The sequence below is a fragment of the Chionomys nivalis genome, chromosome 12 (assembly GCF_950005125.1).
Source record: "Chionomys nivalis chromosome 12, mChiNiv1.1, whole genome shotgun sequence".
NCBI classification, from domain to species: Eukaryota; Metazoa; Chordata; class Mammalia; order Rodentia; family Cricetidae; genus Chionomys; species Chionomys nivalis.
Window position 1 is genome coordinate 1,207,151 of NC_080097.1, and position 17,124 is coordinate 1,224,274.

The 17,124-nt window shown below is 37.4% G+C and overlaps 1 protein-coding gene across 9 annotated transcripts in view; it reads left to right on the forward strand.

Moving 5' to 3' along the window:
* The window catches only part of LOC130884855 (fibroblast growth factor 14), a 989,760-nt gene that overhangs the window by 873,775 nt on the left and 98,861 nt on the right, over window positions 1–17,124 (forward strand). For 8 of the 9 annotated variants that reach the window (XM_057786110.1, XM_057786112.1, XM_057786115.1 and 5 more), the window contains 2 exons: window positions 1,264–1,401; window positions 14,495–14,569. In XM_057786110.1, coding sequence (XP_057642093.1) covers window positions 1,264–1,401; window positions 14,495–14,569 — 213 coding nt within the window. The remainder of the gene's footprint in view (window positions 1–1,263; window positions 1,402–14,494; window positions 14,570–17,124) is intronic. The other variant, XM_057786113.1, reaches the window with a different exon arrangement.

A 17,124-nucleotide genomic window follows, 5' to 3' on the forward strand; every position in this document is an offset into this window, starting at 1 on the left:
CGTTATTATTCTCCTGTGTGCTTAAGACAGTGTAATTCATTTTTAAATTAATACAGTTCTACTAGCAGCATCAGGAAACCCAAATAAAAATCTGCTGGAGGTGTTAAAATAACTTTCTGAAAAGGGAAAAAACAAGAGTGGTATTGCTGGGTCCAGGGGTAGGTGGATCCCGAAGAAAAACATTCAGGCGATGAAAGGAGACAGAGACAAAGACCCACATTGGAGCACCGGACTGAAATCTCAAGGTCCAAATCAAGAGCAGGAGACAGAGCACGAGCAAGGAACTCAGGACCGCGAGGGGTGCACCCACACACTGAGACAATGGGGATGTTCTATCAGGAACTCACCAAGGCCAGCTGGCCTGGGTCTGAAAAAGCATGGGATAAAACCGGACTTGCTGAACATAGCGGACAATGAGGACTACTGAGAACTGAAGAACAATGGCAATGGGTTTTTGATCCTATTGCACATACTGGCTTTGTGGGAGCCTAGTCAGTTTGGATGCTCACCTTACTAGACCTGGAGGGAGGTGGGTGGTCCTTGGACTTCCCACAGGGCAGGGAACCTGGATTACTCTTAGGGATGATGAGGGAGGGGGACTTGATGGGGGAGGGGGAGGGAAATGGGAGGTGGTGGCGGGGAGAAGGCAGAAATCTTTAATAAAAAAATAAGCAATAAAAAAAAAACCTGAAAAAAAGGGAAAAAACAAATTATGTGTAGGCAAAGATAGAGAAACTTTCATGTCTCAAAAGAATTTACCCTTAAAAGCAATTTTTAATTCAAAATAATTAGTTTCTGAAGCTGAAGAGTTTGATGTAACAATTAATCCTTTGTTCTCAGCTTTTTCCCATGTTGCATGAATTACTTTCCCTTGATTTATTAGAAGAGAATAAATAATGCCAACAACAAAGTCTTCAGCTGATTATCACAGGATAATTTAATTTTACTTTCCATTTTAGTTTTGTTTTTGCTCTTTTGGGAGGGGTATTATTGTCTTATTTTGGTTTTGTCTGTGTGCCACATGTGTGCAGTGCCCCCAGGGGTCAAAAGAGGACAATGAATCCACCAGTACTGGAGTTAAGAGACAGTTGTGAGCTGCCATGTGGGTGCAGATAATTAAATCTGGTCCTCTGCAAGAACAGCCAGTGCTCTTAACCACTGAGACATCTCTCTAGTCCCTCATGGGTAATTTTAATTGTATCCAGGTGTAAATTACATTGAGTCAGTGGAATATGTAATGCTCCATTTCTTTTTCTTGCATAGGCATTTATGTCCATGTTCCAGATCCTGACCCAGGAAGGATGGGTGGACGTGATGGATCAGACTCTGAATGCTGTAGGACATATGTGGGCACCAGTGGTGGCCATCTATTTCATACTCTACCATCTCTTTGCAACTCTGGTGAGTTTATCATTTCTTTTAAGTTATATCTTGAAGCAATTTATGGGATGAAGGTCACCAGATATTTGATGTATTATCAATTTCAAAGTAAGAGTCAATAGAGAACTGAAAGATATCCCGTTGGATGAGATTCCTTCCATTCTAAATGCTATAAATGAAAGAACTTCTTGAGGATTATATTTCAGGTTGGTTAATGAGAAGCCCCTGGTTTCCATCAGGTACATGTGCTTGCGTGGGGGAATATAAAATAGAGCAAATGGAAATCCCATAGTCACACATCAGTTTAGCTTCCCTCCACATTCACAGTCACATCTATAGATCAAACTCAAACTACGCTATTGTTGTATTTTTTTATTATGTAGTAATGTCCTCTTCAATTTCAATACATCCTCTTCGCAGCTGTGATTAAATTTGAATCTCAGAGTACAGTTAGCTAATTAAAAATCTGTGGTGTTTCTGTACTATGTGCAGAGCAGTGATGCACAGGAGAGAAAATAAAATGCATAGCCGAAACTACTCTGAAAGCACAAGAAAACAGAGTGCCAAAGATCAGGAAAGATTTGTTTCTGTCACCATCTAGATCATTCTCTTCAATCACAAAAGATTATTTTCACTTTGTACTAAACATAGAAAAAGAAAACTATACTGCCTCTACTACACTAAAGAAGTAATTCCCATGCCTTCTTACTACCAAATGTGCATCTATTCCCGTTTAATCTTGTTCTCTAATAGTATAATAAAATATGTTATACTTTTTCAGGAATGAATGAAATAAAATTCACTGCCACTATTTACTGTGTGGTAAAATGCTTTATGATAATTAGCTTTGATATTCAGGACAATCAGATAGGAAAACCTTATAATGTAGTTGATGATGAAATTGAGGTTCAGAGAAGTTTAGGAATTTGTCTAATACCACTCTAAGTACAATGGTATTCCAACTAATCCCATCTCTAGATGGTCTTAAAAGCTAAAGTTTCATTGCTTGCTAATTGCTTAGATAGTGAAGGTGAAATTTACCATTGAGCATGTCAAAATTGAGTTTGGCCTTGAGAAAAGTCTCACTCAAACAACACAAACTGCTTGCCACCTGTAATGTCCTCCAATTATAAATACTTAGAAATTAGTAACTACTTGAGAAGTTATGTGTGCTGACTTCAAAGTGGCCTCTACTATAGACAAAGGCTTTCAATGCCCACTACAACAGAGACACTTGGTTAAGTAATGTAAAGTCAGAGGTTCAAATGGTAGAATTATATAGAAATAGCCTGGACATTGCTTACATGGAGTTTATTTATAGATAACCATTAGGGCTAAGGACACTGGAGAGTGGGGATGGGACCTGGCTTCCAGAGCTGGTGTATGGCTGTGCTGGAATGTGTACCTTGTTTCCAGGACTTTTGCACCCTGCCTACCAGCATGTTTAAGTCTGTGTTTGGTCACGTGTTCATCTATCAATTAGTCACTCATTCAGTTACTACTGCATTTTACTAATGTTTAGTAGTCATCTACCACGTTGTTAGATCACTCTGGCATTGGAGTGCCTTGAAGACTATTGACCATAGGTTAAATATAGGAGAGATTTAATGGACATCAACAATTCATGTGAATATTAGTCTAGTTGACTTCTGATAGTCAACCTAATTATTTTTGCCGCTAGATAATATAATTGTTTGCTATCCTCATTACAGATTATTACACTCAGGCATACATTTGAGCAACTCAGAGTCACAAAGGGTAAAAAGCAGAAGAAATTCTATCTATCCTGGTATATCACCTGGAAAGAAATTTCTAACTGAAATTCTACAGGGATCACTTATAGAATAAATGACAGTGTTAAAACTTCCAATTAGCCTTTTTGGGCAACCTAAAACTTTTATGGGTCCCCAAAATGGCATTAATTATTATTCCTTAAGCAAATCAAAGATTAAAATCTACATTAAGTTCCATCCTTTCTTTTGCTGATTTATGTGTGTCTAAAACACAAATACTATTTCTCATTATAAGTTCTTAAATTTTTAAGTTAAAAACTAAGCATTGAAATCAATTGTTATTTTTTTAACAATTTTTTGAAATCTGTAAAGCAATCAAGAATTGAAAAATCTTTGTGTCAGCAAAAAGCAGTTTGGTAAATATGGTGCAGATAAGAGCATGAGTTAGAGTTCAGAAATCTAGATTAGTTTTCCTGGTCATTAGAAATGGAACTTAATTTCCTTCATGGCTTTTCTGGGTCAAACCTAAAAGTAAGAATAAAAATGCCTAATGGAAGCAGTTCCCAAAGTTCCATGTATGTTAGCTATCTTTGCATTATTGGAGATTCTTTGACCAATGGCAAGGCTCATTCCTCTTTTATAGTGGTTGAAAATAAATGTCTTCAAATCAATGAAATGCAGAGATTTACCACGTATATGCATCTATAGAACATATACATATATACTGCTTTTAATTCAAAGTTATATTAAATATATTTGGTATTGTAAAGTTAAAAGATTATTATTAATATATTTTAGTTTATAAGGTCCTGTTCCATGTGTGTTGTAGTCATCACTATACTGAAAGGAAGCTATATGTGGTCATGTGGTCCTCTCCTGACATGCCATTAAGATAAATCATTCTCAGAATGTATCAAGCTCAATATGTATTCTGCAATTACATTTATTGCTAATTTTCTATTTATCTTAACACACATGAAACTAATTCTTAGGTCATTAGAATGTATGGCGGATGCTAGTTCATAGCTTATTAGTCTTCTTCCCTAACGATGGTTGTACTGTTTTCCAAGGCGGAGGCTTCAATGCCACAGTACATCAACACACTATGCATGTTCACATGAGACTTTGTCTAGGATCTATGCCCAAGTTTGGATATTGTCCCCATACCTCTAAACCAGGAATCTTTTGAGTCAAACACCAAATCTGGTTCACCACCCATCTTTGAGCCTGTGAGTCACAATGGTGTCTGTATCCTTACATGGTTGTGTGACTAGGTACTCACATAAGACCCTTTATGTATGGCCCCTAAAGCCTGAAGTATTTACTGGATGAGAAAAGTGGTAGGACCCTGTCCTGAAAGAAAACCAAAATCATTTGCCCTCCAGAGTGTTGTAATTCAGAATTCCTTGCTCCTTCACAGTCTTTTACACTTGATAGTGGTATGTCTTTTTAATGTTTTGATACTTTTGTGAGTGACTGGTACATTGTTTTACCTCACTTTGCACTTTAATATTGGTGTGAGTATTGAGGGGGAAATTCCTATGTGCTCATTGGCCTTCTTCTCAGTGACTTACCCAGTATTTGTTTTACAGGTGTTTTAAGGGCTAGGTTCTCTTTTCCATCTTCATTCATAGGAGTGACACATGTTTGGATTTTAATCCCTTAGCATAGCTAGTAAATTTGTTGCAAGTCTGTCTTCTTCGATGGTATTTTGCTATTCCAATTTGCCTATGATTTCTTTTGATGCTAAACCAATCATTTCTGAAAAATAGTCAATATTTTTATTTTATTCATGATGGAGGAAGGTCATTGGTTAAAAAATAAAGAAACTGCTTGGCCCTCATAGGTTAGAACATAGGTGGGTGGAGTAAACAGAACAGAATGCTGGGAGGAAGAGGAAGTGAGCTCAGACTCGATAGCTCTCCTCTCTGGGACAGACACCATGAAGCTCCAACCCAGGATGGATGTAGGCTAGAATCTTCCCGGTAAGCGCACCTTGGGGTGATACATACATTATTAGAAATGGGCTAGTCCAGGTGCGAGAGTTAGCCGAGAAGAGGCTAGATATAATAATGGGCCAAGCAGTGTTTAAAAGAATACAGTTTGTGTGTTGTTATTTTGGGGCATAAGCTAGCCAGGCGACCAGGAGCTGGGGCGGCAGGAACCCAGCCCACAGCTCCCACTACATAGTCATGCTTAAAACATTCTCTTCCTGAGATCATACCTGCCTGTATATTTTCATGATTTAAATTTTTACTTTTCTTCCTTAGATCTTTAACTCATTCTGACTTAAAATGTATAGGTAGTAAATGTTAAATGAAATGGTTAAATAAAATTCAAGTCACATTTACTTACAAGATTTATGTGAGAATTTTAATGCATTAACATATTTACTTGATTTTCTCTAGTTATTAAATATATGGCAAAAGATTAAATAATTAGGCTTTCAACTTTATAAATAGTGCTTTAATGAGGTAATTAGCTTAGTGAAAGAAAACACTCTCTGCCACTAAATTATAAACAAAAGTATCATTTATATATTAGTCCTATATTCTAACTAGTTCAGTTGCTTCCTGCATCTTACAGGGACTTTGCTTAAGACATGATCAGCCTCAGTTTTTCATTATCTGAGTACTCTTTGCATGGCAGGCACTCAAGTGTTAGGTTATTATTAGGTTAGTCCTGACTCACTTAGCATGGTTTTACTGAATCTCTACATCAATTATATGTGAAAGATTCAAAGTGGTAAAGATCTTAACCAAAACTAGTTAGGTCTCCTAACTACACAGGAATTATCAGTAGTCAACACAAACACATCAACAAACATTGAAGACTGATCATTCAAGGACTACTTTAATGACATGATACCCAGCTCCTTCCTGTATGATCAGTGCCCACAGGGTCAGCTGTGCTTCCTGGTTCTTCCACATCAACCTAATTTAGGTTTAATGTGACCATGCAAAAATCTGGTGATAGCTATTAATTCACTAATTATTTTCAGAGATAGTTTTGAGATGAATATATCGACATGTGCATGGGCCTGTAGAATAGAGAAAAGTATTATAAGCTAAACTCACAGATCTGCCTGTGAGTTTATGCCAAAATGAGAACTTTTGGTAAATTATTTTTTCCTCTAGTAAGTATTACAAAAAAGCAACTGACTCAATTTGGGAGAAAAGTTGACAGAAATGTGCAAACTCTAATGAGTAATTAGTCCCTCAGATAATGTGATTAGTGGTGCCACCAACCTGGAGGGTTCCTGACCCAGCTTTCTAAGAGACAGAAGAAAAGCAAAATTTGGCTGCAGCGAGTTCTAGAATAGCACCAGGCCAGGATGTTGTATGCTCCTGGGGGCACCAATTTGTCTGCTCACCACGACAATCAAGCTCCAGTGTACAGAAAAAACACATTCATCACTATTATCTATTGTTCCTTTAAATGCTTTTTCCTGCCAGGTACATGTTCAGTATTTCTGTCCTAAGTGATTTCAGTTTGTCATGTGCTTGTTGACTTTATCTTGTCACCCACTTTTGCTGGTTATTTGGGGGTGGGGACTAGGGAAGTTTTAAACAGTTGAAAAGACTTTCTTTTCCTGCCCCTTTGAAGGTTTTATTCCCCCTCCTTTATTATTGTCTCAAAAGAAAGCCCTGTGATGTGAATACTGAAAGAGAAAACATAATTAAGCCTTCATTGTGGATGGTCTTTTCGTTACCTTTGAAGTGCCGAAATTAACACAGCGATCTCTTGATTTCGCCTCGGTGGCAGCAGCTTGCTGTGAATAGTCATGTTTTGCTCACAGAGATGTGCATTTGAAAGTGTAAATTAAATGATTTAAAAGTGAGTCTGTGTTGAACATATCCCATTTTACACTGCTCTGATTAAATCTGACTGTTTTTTGACCCATATAAAAAGTGAAATTGTTTTATTCTACAAATGACCAGAAAGCTCATATAGCGTGGTTATAAATTCTTGAAGGAGGAGACAAACAGAAGTGTGAGGTGTGCATCAATTTCCTGCTGTGCTCTGCTACATACAGATAACGATGAGTAACACCATCACGACTGATGGTGACACTTCAGCTAAAAGGCCACCTTTATACATGGAAGCAGTAAAAAGAAACAGAATGAAAAATTAAAAGAGAAAAGAAAATTTATTTAGAGTGGGTCATAGCATGTAGAATTAAAGCAAAATGAGGTATGTTGCCACCATGACAGAATCTCACCAAGTCAACCATCCTCAGTGACGTGTATGACCTCTTTTAAAGAGAAGTCTTAAATTTAGGTATCTGTATCATCCCACCTCAAAAGAGAGTCTGATGCATAAACACTGTAGTGATAAACAGCCATGGAGGGAATACTGTTCATTAACAAGGCCACTCTCGTTGTTTATTTGGATTTGCCTGAAATTTAGTGTGAGTAAATGGAAGAAAAATAAGTTTATCTGCCATGAAAGTATAAAATTTAACAAGTATATAAATTTATAAAATAAATGTATAAATTTATCAGATGTAACAAGCAAAATGTAAGCCAATTTCACAGAAAATGTCTAGCCCAGAGCAAATCTGAACTCTAAGAAGTAGAAGGAAAAGGAAGAGAAAAAAGAATCCTAAGGGATAGGAAAGTGGTCAGACATCTGGGAGACACTTGGGCAGAAGTGGTACTAACCCTAAAAAAAATTACTTTAATATCTACTGAACAGGAAGCTCAAAATTCCACCAGTACGTTGTTGTGCCCTTCTGCTACTATCTAGGGGTCATCGTTGGGTTTGTTTTGCAGTCAAATAATTAAAAGGCAGGAAAAATCTCAAGCCAAACAAGTCTCAACAGGGAATATACCATAGAGACCAGATACAATTAGCCAGTGAAATAAGGCTTTAACTAGGGTAAGAACACATACACACACACACACACACACACACACACACACCAGGACAAACACAAAGAAAGACCCTTTACAAAGCAGAGAAGTTGGAGTTCTGGTCTCCAATGAAGAGCTGGGATTTTAAGGCCATTTAGGAGGTATTAGAATAGGGGTCTCCTTTCTCTAATTTAGCATTGATCAGTTTAAAGTAAAACAGAGATGCTGATAGGCCCACATCTTTGGTAAACATACCTTGAATTTGGGGGAAGGGGAGCTGCTGGCAGAAGAAAAAACCTGACAGGACTTTCTTTGTCTCATATCAGGAGGGTGAGAAAGGAGCCAGAAGCTTGCCATCTTTATCTAGCTCTGGCCCTTCTCCCTATCTGTGTGCCTATCAGCAGCCTAACTCCTGGGCTCCACTTCTTTAATATTCATGGAGTCTTCCCAGACTTTGAGACCTGATATGCACCGTTCTCCACACTAAAGCTATCATCACTACGAAAATTACCTTGGGAATTGGCATTTTAATAAGGAGCTAAAGAATTGGATATGCAAGACTAGAGAAATGATGACCCAGTGGTTAAGAGCACTAACTGCTCTAGCAGAGGACCCAGGTAGTGTTTATAGAATCCACACAATAGCTCACAAATGTCTATAACTCCAGCTCCAGAAGATCCAATGGCCTTCTCTTGTGTCCTTAGGCACTGCAAAGCAACCTAGGCAAAACATTCAGACACATAAAATAAAGAAATCTTTTTTAAAAAAAACAAAAACCTAGATATTTAAACTATTATGCTATTCTCTGGTTTTTTTTCATAAAACTCCTAATTCTCACTGTTTGTAAGAGATATAAAATAAAGGTGTGTATGTGTATATGTTAAGTCAGTCAAGTGTTCAACAACAGAATGCATACTATATATAGTCAAACACTGTAGACATGTTTAGACATGCAAGCAACCATCAATGAAAACTTGTATCATGTGAATTCCTTGATTTTAAGGCACCAGGTAAACTATCAACATTCTTCTGAATATATATTTTAGCAAAGAGAAAAAAGATATTGCATAATGAACCTCTGTATCCTGCTATTACAGCATTATATTTTAAGTGACCTAAAATTATAAGCCGTGTTCTAAACTGAAGTACTATGTGAATGTAAGTAACAAAACAATGCTAATTGATTGGATAATTTAGACCTGGAAACATTTAAAGTGTTTTACATACAAGAAGAAGATCTAGTGACTGAAGGTACTAAGTCCCCATAAAAATTCTTGCTTTATTAACAAGCAGTTTCATATGGTCCTATGTGCTACATCTAACGTCTGTGGAAAACATTTTGACACAATATGTGTATCATGTTTAGCAAGTGGACATTGACTACAAGTCAGCAGAGATGTGGATGTGATGGGTCCTGGTTAACCAGTGTTACCTCAGCTTTCTGTAAAGATAAAACAAACAGAAATGCCCCCAAACCTAGCAATGCTTTTCCTTTCAGAATTAGGGCAAGTCACGCATTCCCATGACTTCCAATTCTTTGTGTTAGTAAGTGGCTGACACCCAGGCCAGACTGTTCCCTCCTTCCAATTTCACCCTGGGCTTATAGGAAGATGATGTATTCTTGGCAAGGTAAATTAGACATGATGGGAAAGCAAGCTGCCAACCTCTCCTCACTTCAATTTCTTCATCCCAGTGGTTATTGTCACCTTATTAGAGTCTGAGAAAAGAACCACAAAGTAATTCTCACTTCCTTACAATCAGCTGCGGGCTCACCTTGGTTTCCTGGACTTTTTATCTCTGTTCCAAGAGACTATTCTCAGTCCAAACTTTCTTCATCTCTCATCCTGAGTGATAAGTAATCATCTTATCACAGGCCCCTATACTGGGGACAAAAGTCCATACCAAAATGAAACTGAGCTTTAGGGAAAGCCTAGACTTCACATGATACTTGATTTCCTATCTGTTATCCACTGGCTTTTTTCCTTCGCCACCAGAGTGTTATGCTAACTGAACTCACCACACCTAAATGTTCCAAGATCTCTGAAGAATAAAATTAATCTTCGTGCTAACATAAAGAAAAGTTTGACTCCCTCTTTTACTAGTCTTGATTTTGTTGCTAACAATCTTCCCCAACACTCTTCTCAGTCCTATATATTTGGGGCTTCCTACTGCCAAATCTTGACTGTCATTTATTTCCCTGGGAAACCCAAAGTTTTTATGAGGTGAGTCTTGCTTCCTTTCATCTAAACTATATTCAGCCTTGGGTCTGCAAAGAGACAGTACATAACCCCCATCTATCCCAGCTCTTCTGTTCTGAGGGTAACCTTTACCTCTAAGAAGAACATATGAAATATAATGTATTTTAAGAACATATGAAATAAAATGCATTTTTCAAACAAGAGAGCATTCTGTATCTAATCTCCTTTTGTCAACTCATACTTCCAGTCTGAAGTAACTGCACTTGATTCATTAAACACGAAAACAACTAACAACAAACCCCAAACTTTTGAAAGAAAAATCCCAATACAGAAGAAACTATGATCATCATTTCATGGTGGTAATAACTTTTTTCTGCTTTCCCTGACCTCAGTCTGTGTCACTTATAGGATTGCTAGCTCCATCCCATATTCTAATTATTCCTGCTCAGTACACTTAGAAAGGTGAGCTCTGGCTGGACTAACCTGCTCAACTCCTCCAGAATAAGCCACATGCTCTCCAGCCTCCACGAACATCTTTGTTACATTTCTTTTTCTGTCAAAGTCACCTTGGTATCTCATGAGTGCCTTTGACTACATCCTTGGGGCTCTCATCATTGCCTCACAATACTAACTAAGGTGCCCTTGACCCATCCATCCCAATAGGCTTTCAGAGACCAACATGTTCAGCTGGTACAGCAGTAAATTTATGATATGCAAATAACCACCAGTCTCTGGTGTCAGCCTTCAAATTCAACCTTGTGCAGCCACACACCCACTTCTGTTCCAGTTACAGACTTCATCCTGAATTATTGTAGGGTAAAAAGGATTTTATCTGGGACAGAGGAAAGGAGAGGAGTGTTTCCTTGGAAAGTGGTATGCCCAACCAAAGGCAGTAACAGGATTAGTATCAGTATGTTTGGATAGCCAAGACCTAGCTGCACATTTTGCCTGAACTTGAGGGGGAAGATTATTAAAGTTCACACAGAGGCCATCAGCAGCTAGGCAGTGTTACAATCCTAGGAGTTCAAGATAAAGACAAGTTCTGAGACACTCCCAAAGAACAAATCCACCTTGGTTCCCCAAGAATGGCAGAACTTCTAAACTGTCCTGATTGTTGAGAGTCCTATGGCTCGTGGTCTCTTTCTGTCAACCTACAACTTTTACTGTCTTTTCATGCTCTGATGAGCTGATTTGAAGTATATGAATTAATTTCTCTTTAAAAAAAGAAAAAGAAAAGAAATGTAAACAAATGCTCTCAATTTTTAGATAAGGAGTCTTTGTACATATAACTAAGTTAGTAATGTTGAGTAAAATCATCCCATGTTAACCGGATGGATCCCAAATCCACTAAAAAAATTTATTTTTATGGGAAACTGAAGAGGATAACACTTGGGGAGAAAGAGAGGTTATGGTGAAATGGAATTGAAGAGTGATACTATGCTCTAAGAAAAGCCAGTGACTACTCAGGACTTCAGAAGCTGCAAGAGACAAGGAAGGATTCTTTCTTAGAGGCAATTTACCATCCTGCTGACAGCTAGTAGCCTTTAGACCTCTGGCCTCTAGGACGATGACAGAATAAATGCCCAAGTATAATGCACCAAGGGTATGCATTTTGCCTCAGCATCTCTGAGAAGTCACACAAAAGATATTACTGGAAATCAAAACTCAACAGAAGCTTCCAGAGCTGAGATGGTGGCCACATTGGCAGGTCAAAAGCCCAGATTCTCCATTTCTGCAAAAACAAACAAACAAAAAAATCACAAATACTCCCCATGGGAGATGAAGAATGCGTTATCTAGCTCATAATGGACCAGACGCCAAGTGATTCACCTATGTTTGACCTTAGACCACTCTTGAAGAAAGGAAGCATATATTCTAACATAACAAAACCCAAGAATTGAGCTGCTTTGGTAGAACAATACATTTTTAGCCAACAACAGAGGGAGGAAGGGAGGGAGGGAAGGAGGGAGGGAGGGAGGGAGGGAGGGAGGGAGGGAGGGAGGGAGGGAGGGAGGGAGGGAAAATCGAGGTGGGCTTTTGTTTGGTTTGGCTTGCTTTTAATTTTTTAGGGGGGAAATACCAAATACCTCACGGGTTAGGAGAGGATGTGGAGGGACTAGGAGGTGCTTGGGATTGGTTTTTAAACATAAAGCAAAGAAAATCAGCCCACAAATCACCATCCCAGAGAACCTAGACAACAATGAGGACCCTAAGAGAGACATGCTTAGATTTAATCTACATGGGAAGTAGAAAAAGACAAGATCTCCTGAGTAAAGTGGGAGCATGGGGACCTTGTGAGAGGGTTGAAGGGGAGAGGAGAGGCAGGGAGGGGAACAGAGAAAAATGTAAAGCTCAACTAAAATCAATTAAAATTTTCCAAAGAATCAATAAAGAATTATGCCTTTTTTTAAAAAAAAAAATAATGTGTTTTCTAAAGGAATTGTTTAAGAAAATGAGAGGAACACACCACCACCATCAAGGACTTTTTAAAATCCCTTTTGGATGTGTGTTTACAGGTTTCCTGGAGAGACAGGAAACCCAGCTGAGTCAGGATATGTTTAAGTACCTACCTCCATAACTGTGAAGCATTTCTTACTATTGGGAGACTTCAAGGGATACCTCAGAACTTGAGATGAGGATACAGGGAAATGTTGATTCCTTGAGACATGGCTTTTCAAACCAAGATCATGGTGAAAGAGCCAAACTGAGAGTGAACTCTGGGATGACCAATTTAGAACAACACCGACTCTCACATGAGCCTGACCAGGCATGGTGACATCAGGAAAACCTCTGATCTAGACCACTCTGAAGTGTCTTTGAGTTCTGCTAGGCTCCTCAAAGATGAGGCTACAGTAAGGAAGCATGGTGGCACTAGTCCCAAGCCAATCATTTCCTACAATAAAGAAGCATGGTAGCACTAGTTCCAAGTCAATCATTTCCTACCACAGCCTTTCTCCCTGACCTTGCTTTTTGCTTTCCATTCATTACAGAGTGGGTCACTAAATTATGCATAATAATCTCTCTGGTACAGTAACTCAGAGCTCAGTTGCCTCAACTTCCTTGCCATTTGATTCAAGCATATAATATTGAGAAATGGCAATGCCTTCTTCAGAGGGAAATTGAAAAAGAAGGATGTAAATTAGGAGTAAAGACAACAATGGAAAGGAACAGGGAAACTTTATGAGTCCCAAGCACAAAAAGAAATAGAAATTAGTATATTTTAAATTATCTCAAAACATACAAAGGGGGAAATTTATCATCACTACAGAAAGACAGATGTTATTGTCAGGCTAAATTACCTACTCTGAACATTTTCTATTTAAATTTTTCTTCTACATTGCTGGATTTTACCATAAATACACCTATTATTGTACTGGAAGTATTTTTTTTTTGGTACCAGAAAAATTCATGGGTTGTTAGCCAACACTTTATCACAAATTATCCACAGGCTAGGAACTCACTAACAAAGAAATCTTTATTGTCTTGAATAGTTTCTCTCAGTTGGGAACTGGAAAAGGTTTGCTTGGGTCTGTTTCAGTGTCTCCTTAGGTTACCATCAAGATGTCTGTGACTGTGGTCACTTAGAAGACTTGAGTATCTGCCTCCAAGACAGGTCTCTCACAAGAGTGTTGGAAGGTTCATTGTTTTCTGCTGGCAAGAAGTCTCAGTTCATCAGAAGAAGGGATTTTTCATGGCGCTTCCTTCACATCTTGGCACTGCCTGAGCCACTGATCCCAGAGAAAGTAGGATAAAAACTGGCATTGCCTTTTATTGCCTCTTTTCTGTAACCTTCTGGTTCCATATCAATGTATGAGACTACAGCACACATCATTTGCAGTTAACAGCAACACTATGGGACACCTTGGGGACTACTTGCCACCATGAAAACTTTTAACATCAATATGAATTTGATCATTGAGTTCTCTATACTCGTATTAACTACTTATAAAAGTTTAGAGGTCATTTCCAGTATTTCATCATTATCACTATCCAATTAGCACCTTTGCATATTAAGCTTTTAATCATTAATTCTTTATTAGGTTAGTTTCAGAGATAAAGTTATTAAATTAAAACAATCATAACTTCTTTATTATATTTTCTTCCTGAAGTAAATTGATATTTTTGTTATCTATGTGACTTTTGTATTTCCTGTCCTGTGTTTGTAACAAACATTTTAAAGTGTCTATGCAATGATTCACAGTGCATATTCATAATTTTCAACTGATTAATTCTTTATCAAATATCTTTTAGGTACATATTCTATATATACAAAGTTTTGATACTTATAGCCTGTGGGTGTTTTCATTGTTATTTAACCATTTTGTAGATCCTCCTGAGTTTGTTTGTTGCTGTTATTTTGGACAACTTAGAACTTGATGAAGATCTAAAGAAGCTCAAACAAGTAAGTGATATTAAAAAGTAAGGGCGCTTAAAGTAATGTTGATGTTTGGACTTTCAAAGCAAAGAATTAACTGAAAATTTTGAGGCAGTCTGAGCTAATAAACTGATGTGTTGTTTTATCTAATATCAGAGTGTGTTTTCCTATTACACTACAAATATCTTAAGGCTAGTTTCATATTACTTTGAGTAAAAGTAAGATGCTCATAGTTTAATAACTGGATTTTGAGATCATTTTTCTATTAATTGAAGGATGTTTTGAAATCAAATTCCCATGGCCATAATGCCATATTGCACAAGTATATGCAATGTTCTTGGTCTTTGTCATAAAAAGTATTAAAAAGCAACTGTCAGACTTACAGACACTAGAAGAGTATCTAGCCTGGATGTCCAAAGTGATTGTTCAAAATTAAACAAGATAAATGATCAAATATGTGTCTTGTTATTCTTGAAATCAGACTCTATCAGGGTAGGGAAAATAGTATCAAAAAAATAAACATGGGTGTTTATAAAGATTATATTATCCATGGCAGACAGGAGACAAGTTGAATCAACTGACTAGCTCCATAGTTCTCTTGTGTGGAGCAGTGTCTGCAATTGGCTGAAGTGTTTGGCTTTATTGAGAAATAAGAGGATGGGAGACATTAGGAGATTTTCTTGGACACACTTATACATTGTATGATGAGTTAAAATGTTAACAAGAATGTAGTAAGAGGCCACTTGTTTGTTTCCCGGCTGCCCAGACTCCCTAAATAATCACACAGAAACTTTATTATTTGCAATACTGTTTGGACAATAGCTCAAGTGTATTTTTGCTTACTCTTATGTCTTAAATTAACCCATTTCTATTATTCTGTGTATCACCACATGGCTGTGGCTTACCAGGTAAAGTTCTGTCCTGTGTTTGTGTCTGGTGGAGCTAAATGACTTCTCCCTGACTCCTTCTTTCTCCCAGCATTCAGTTTAGTTTGCCTGCCTAGCTCTATTTGCTAAGCTACTGTCCAAAGCAGCTTTATTCATTAACCAATAAAAACAACACATATGCAGAAGGACTTCCCACATTGCAAGAGTACCCAATACTCTAAAGTAAACCTTTGGAATTATGTGAAGGGTCTCACATATTCAGATTTTTCAAAATTTGCCTATTCTGAAAAAGACAAAACAACATAACCTATTAAGTTTGTATTTTTTTAATTTTAATGATCCCTTTAAACTTTACATTGCATTACTACATTGCATTATCTTCAAAGCCACTGATTTCACCAAGGGTATCCATTGGGGCTGAAAAAGCAGGTTTGATATCAAGATCCCTGCTCTGTGCATACTCAGGAAAGCTTTAAGCTCCATAGTGTCCTGAACTATACAGGCAAAAGACTCTGTGATCAAGGTCATTTCTTTCGCTTTTTCTACTTTGTGGCTTAGGGAAAGGACTCTTCAGGTGAGGGTTGGGATTTATTCTATGCTGGTGGTGTGAAATGTTTAACTTGACTCCCTTGTAGAAAAATATACAATATGTGAGCTCAGCATCAAAACTGATCAACTGTATAATTTGACAAGACCAATAAAAATGTACTGCTTTCCAAATCTGGCATTTATATGTGGATTTTTATGTGCGTCATATTTATCATTCATGGATCTTGAATATATTGTATATACTTCCAGCAAAATTGAATACACAAAAATGAAAAGCATTCAATTTTCTCTAACTGATCCTACTACAAGATTCAGTGTGGTATTAAGCAACCACTGAATACATAAAATACCAAATAATTTCAGCCTACATTTACAAAATATTCTTTCTGCTAGAAGGCAGTAAAAAAAATTACACATAGCAAGTTTTTGGAGCCCATGAATGCAAACCTAAATAAATTTTACAGTGATTGTGTTTTGAGTGTTTAAATTTGTACATATATGTTCAATCTACTTAGTTTTCTTTTAAACATTTGTATATTCAATAGTCACTTTGGGATTTCTTTTCATTTATTTTATATAACCAATAATGGAAAACCAACAATCAAAAAAATCATGAGACTTGGAAGAGGGCTCAGTTAGTAAACTACTTCTCATGCAAGTGTGAGCAATGAGGTCAGTCAGATCCCAAGCACTCATATAGAGGGCTGTGTGTGGTGTGCATCTTTAATTCCAGCACTGGCAGGGAAAAGGTAGCTGTTCTGACTGGCCAGAGAGTCCAGACAGCTTAGTGAACTTTGGTTTAGTTATAGACCTTATAGCAAAAATAAGATAAGAAAGGAGGAAAACATCTAAGCCTTCGTGTGAATGTGCCCACATATTCACATAAATTCAACACATATGCACACATATGTGCTCATGCATGCACACATGCATGCACATGTGCACACACACACACACAACTGCTTGCTATCTTCCTTTCCTCACTTTTTAAAATTTGTTTTTGTTTTTAGAAATTCTATATATCAGACTGATTATTCCATTTTAGTTACATCCAATTTGGAGTGTTTTCTTTGAAGATTTAAAGACAGCTCTGAAAATGTCAAGAAAAATAAAGTACTGATCCCATTTTCAACAGTCCTTTTAGGC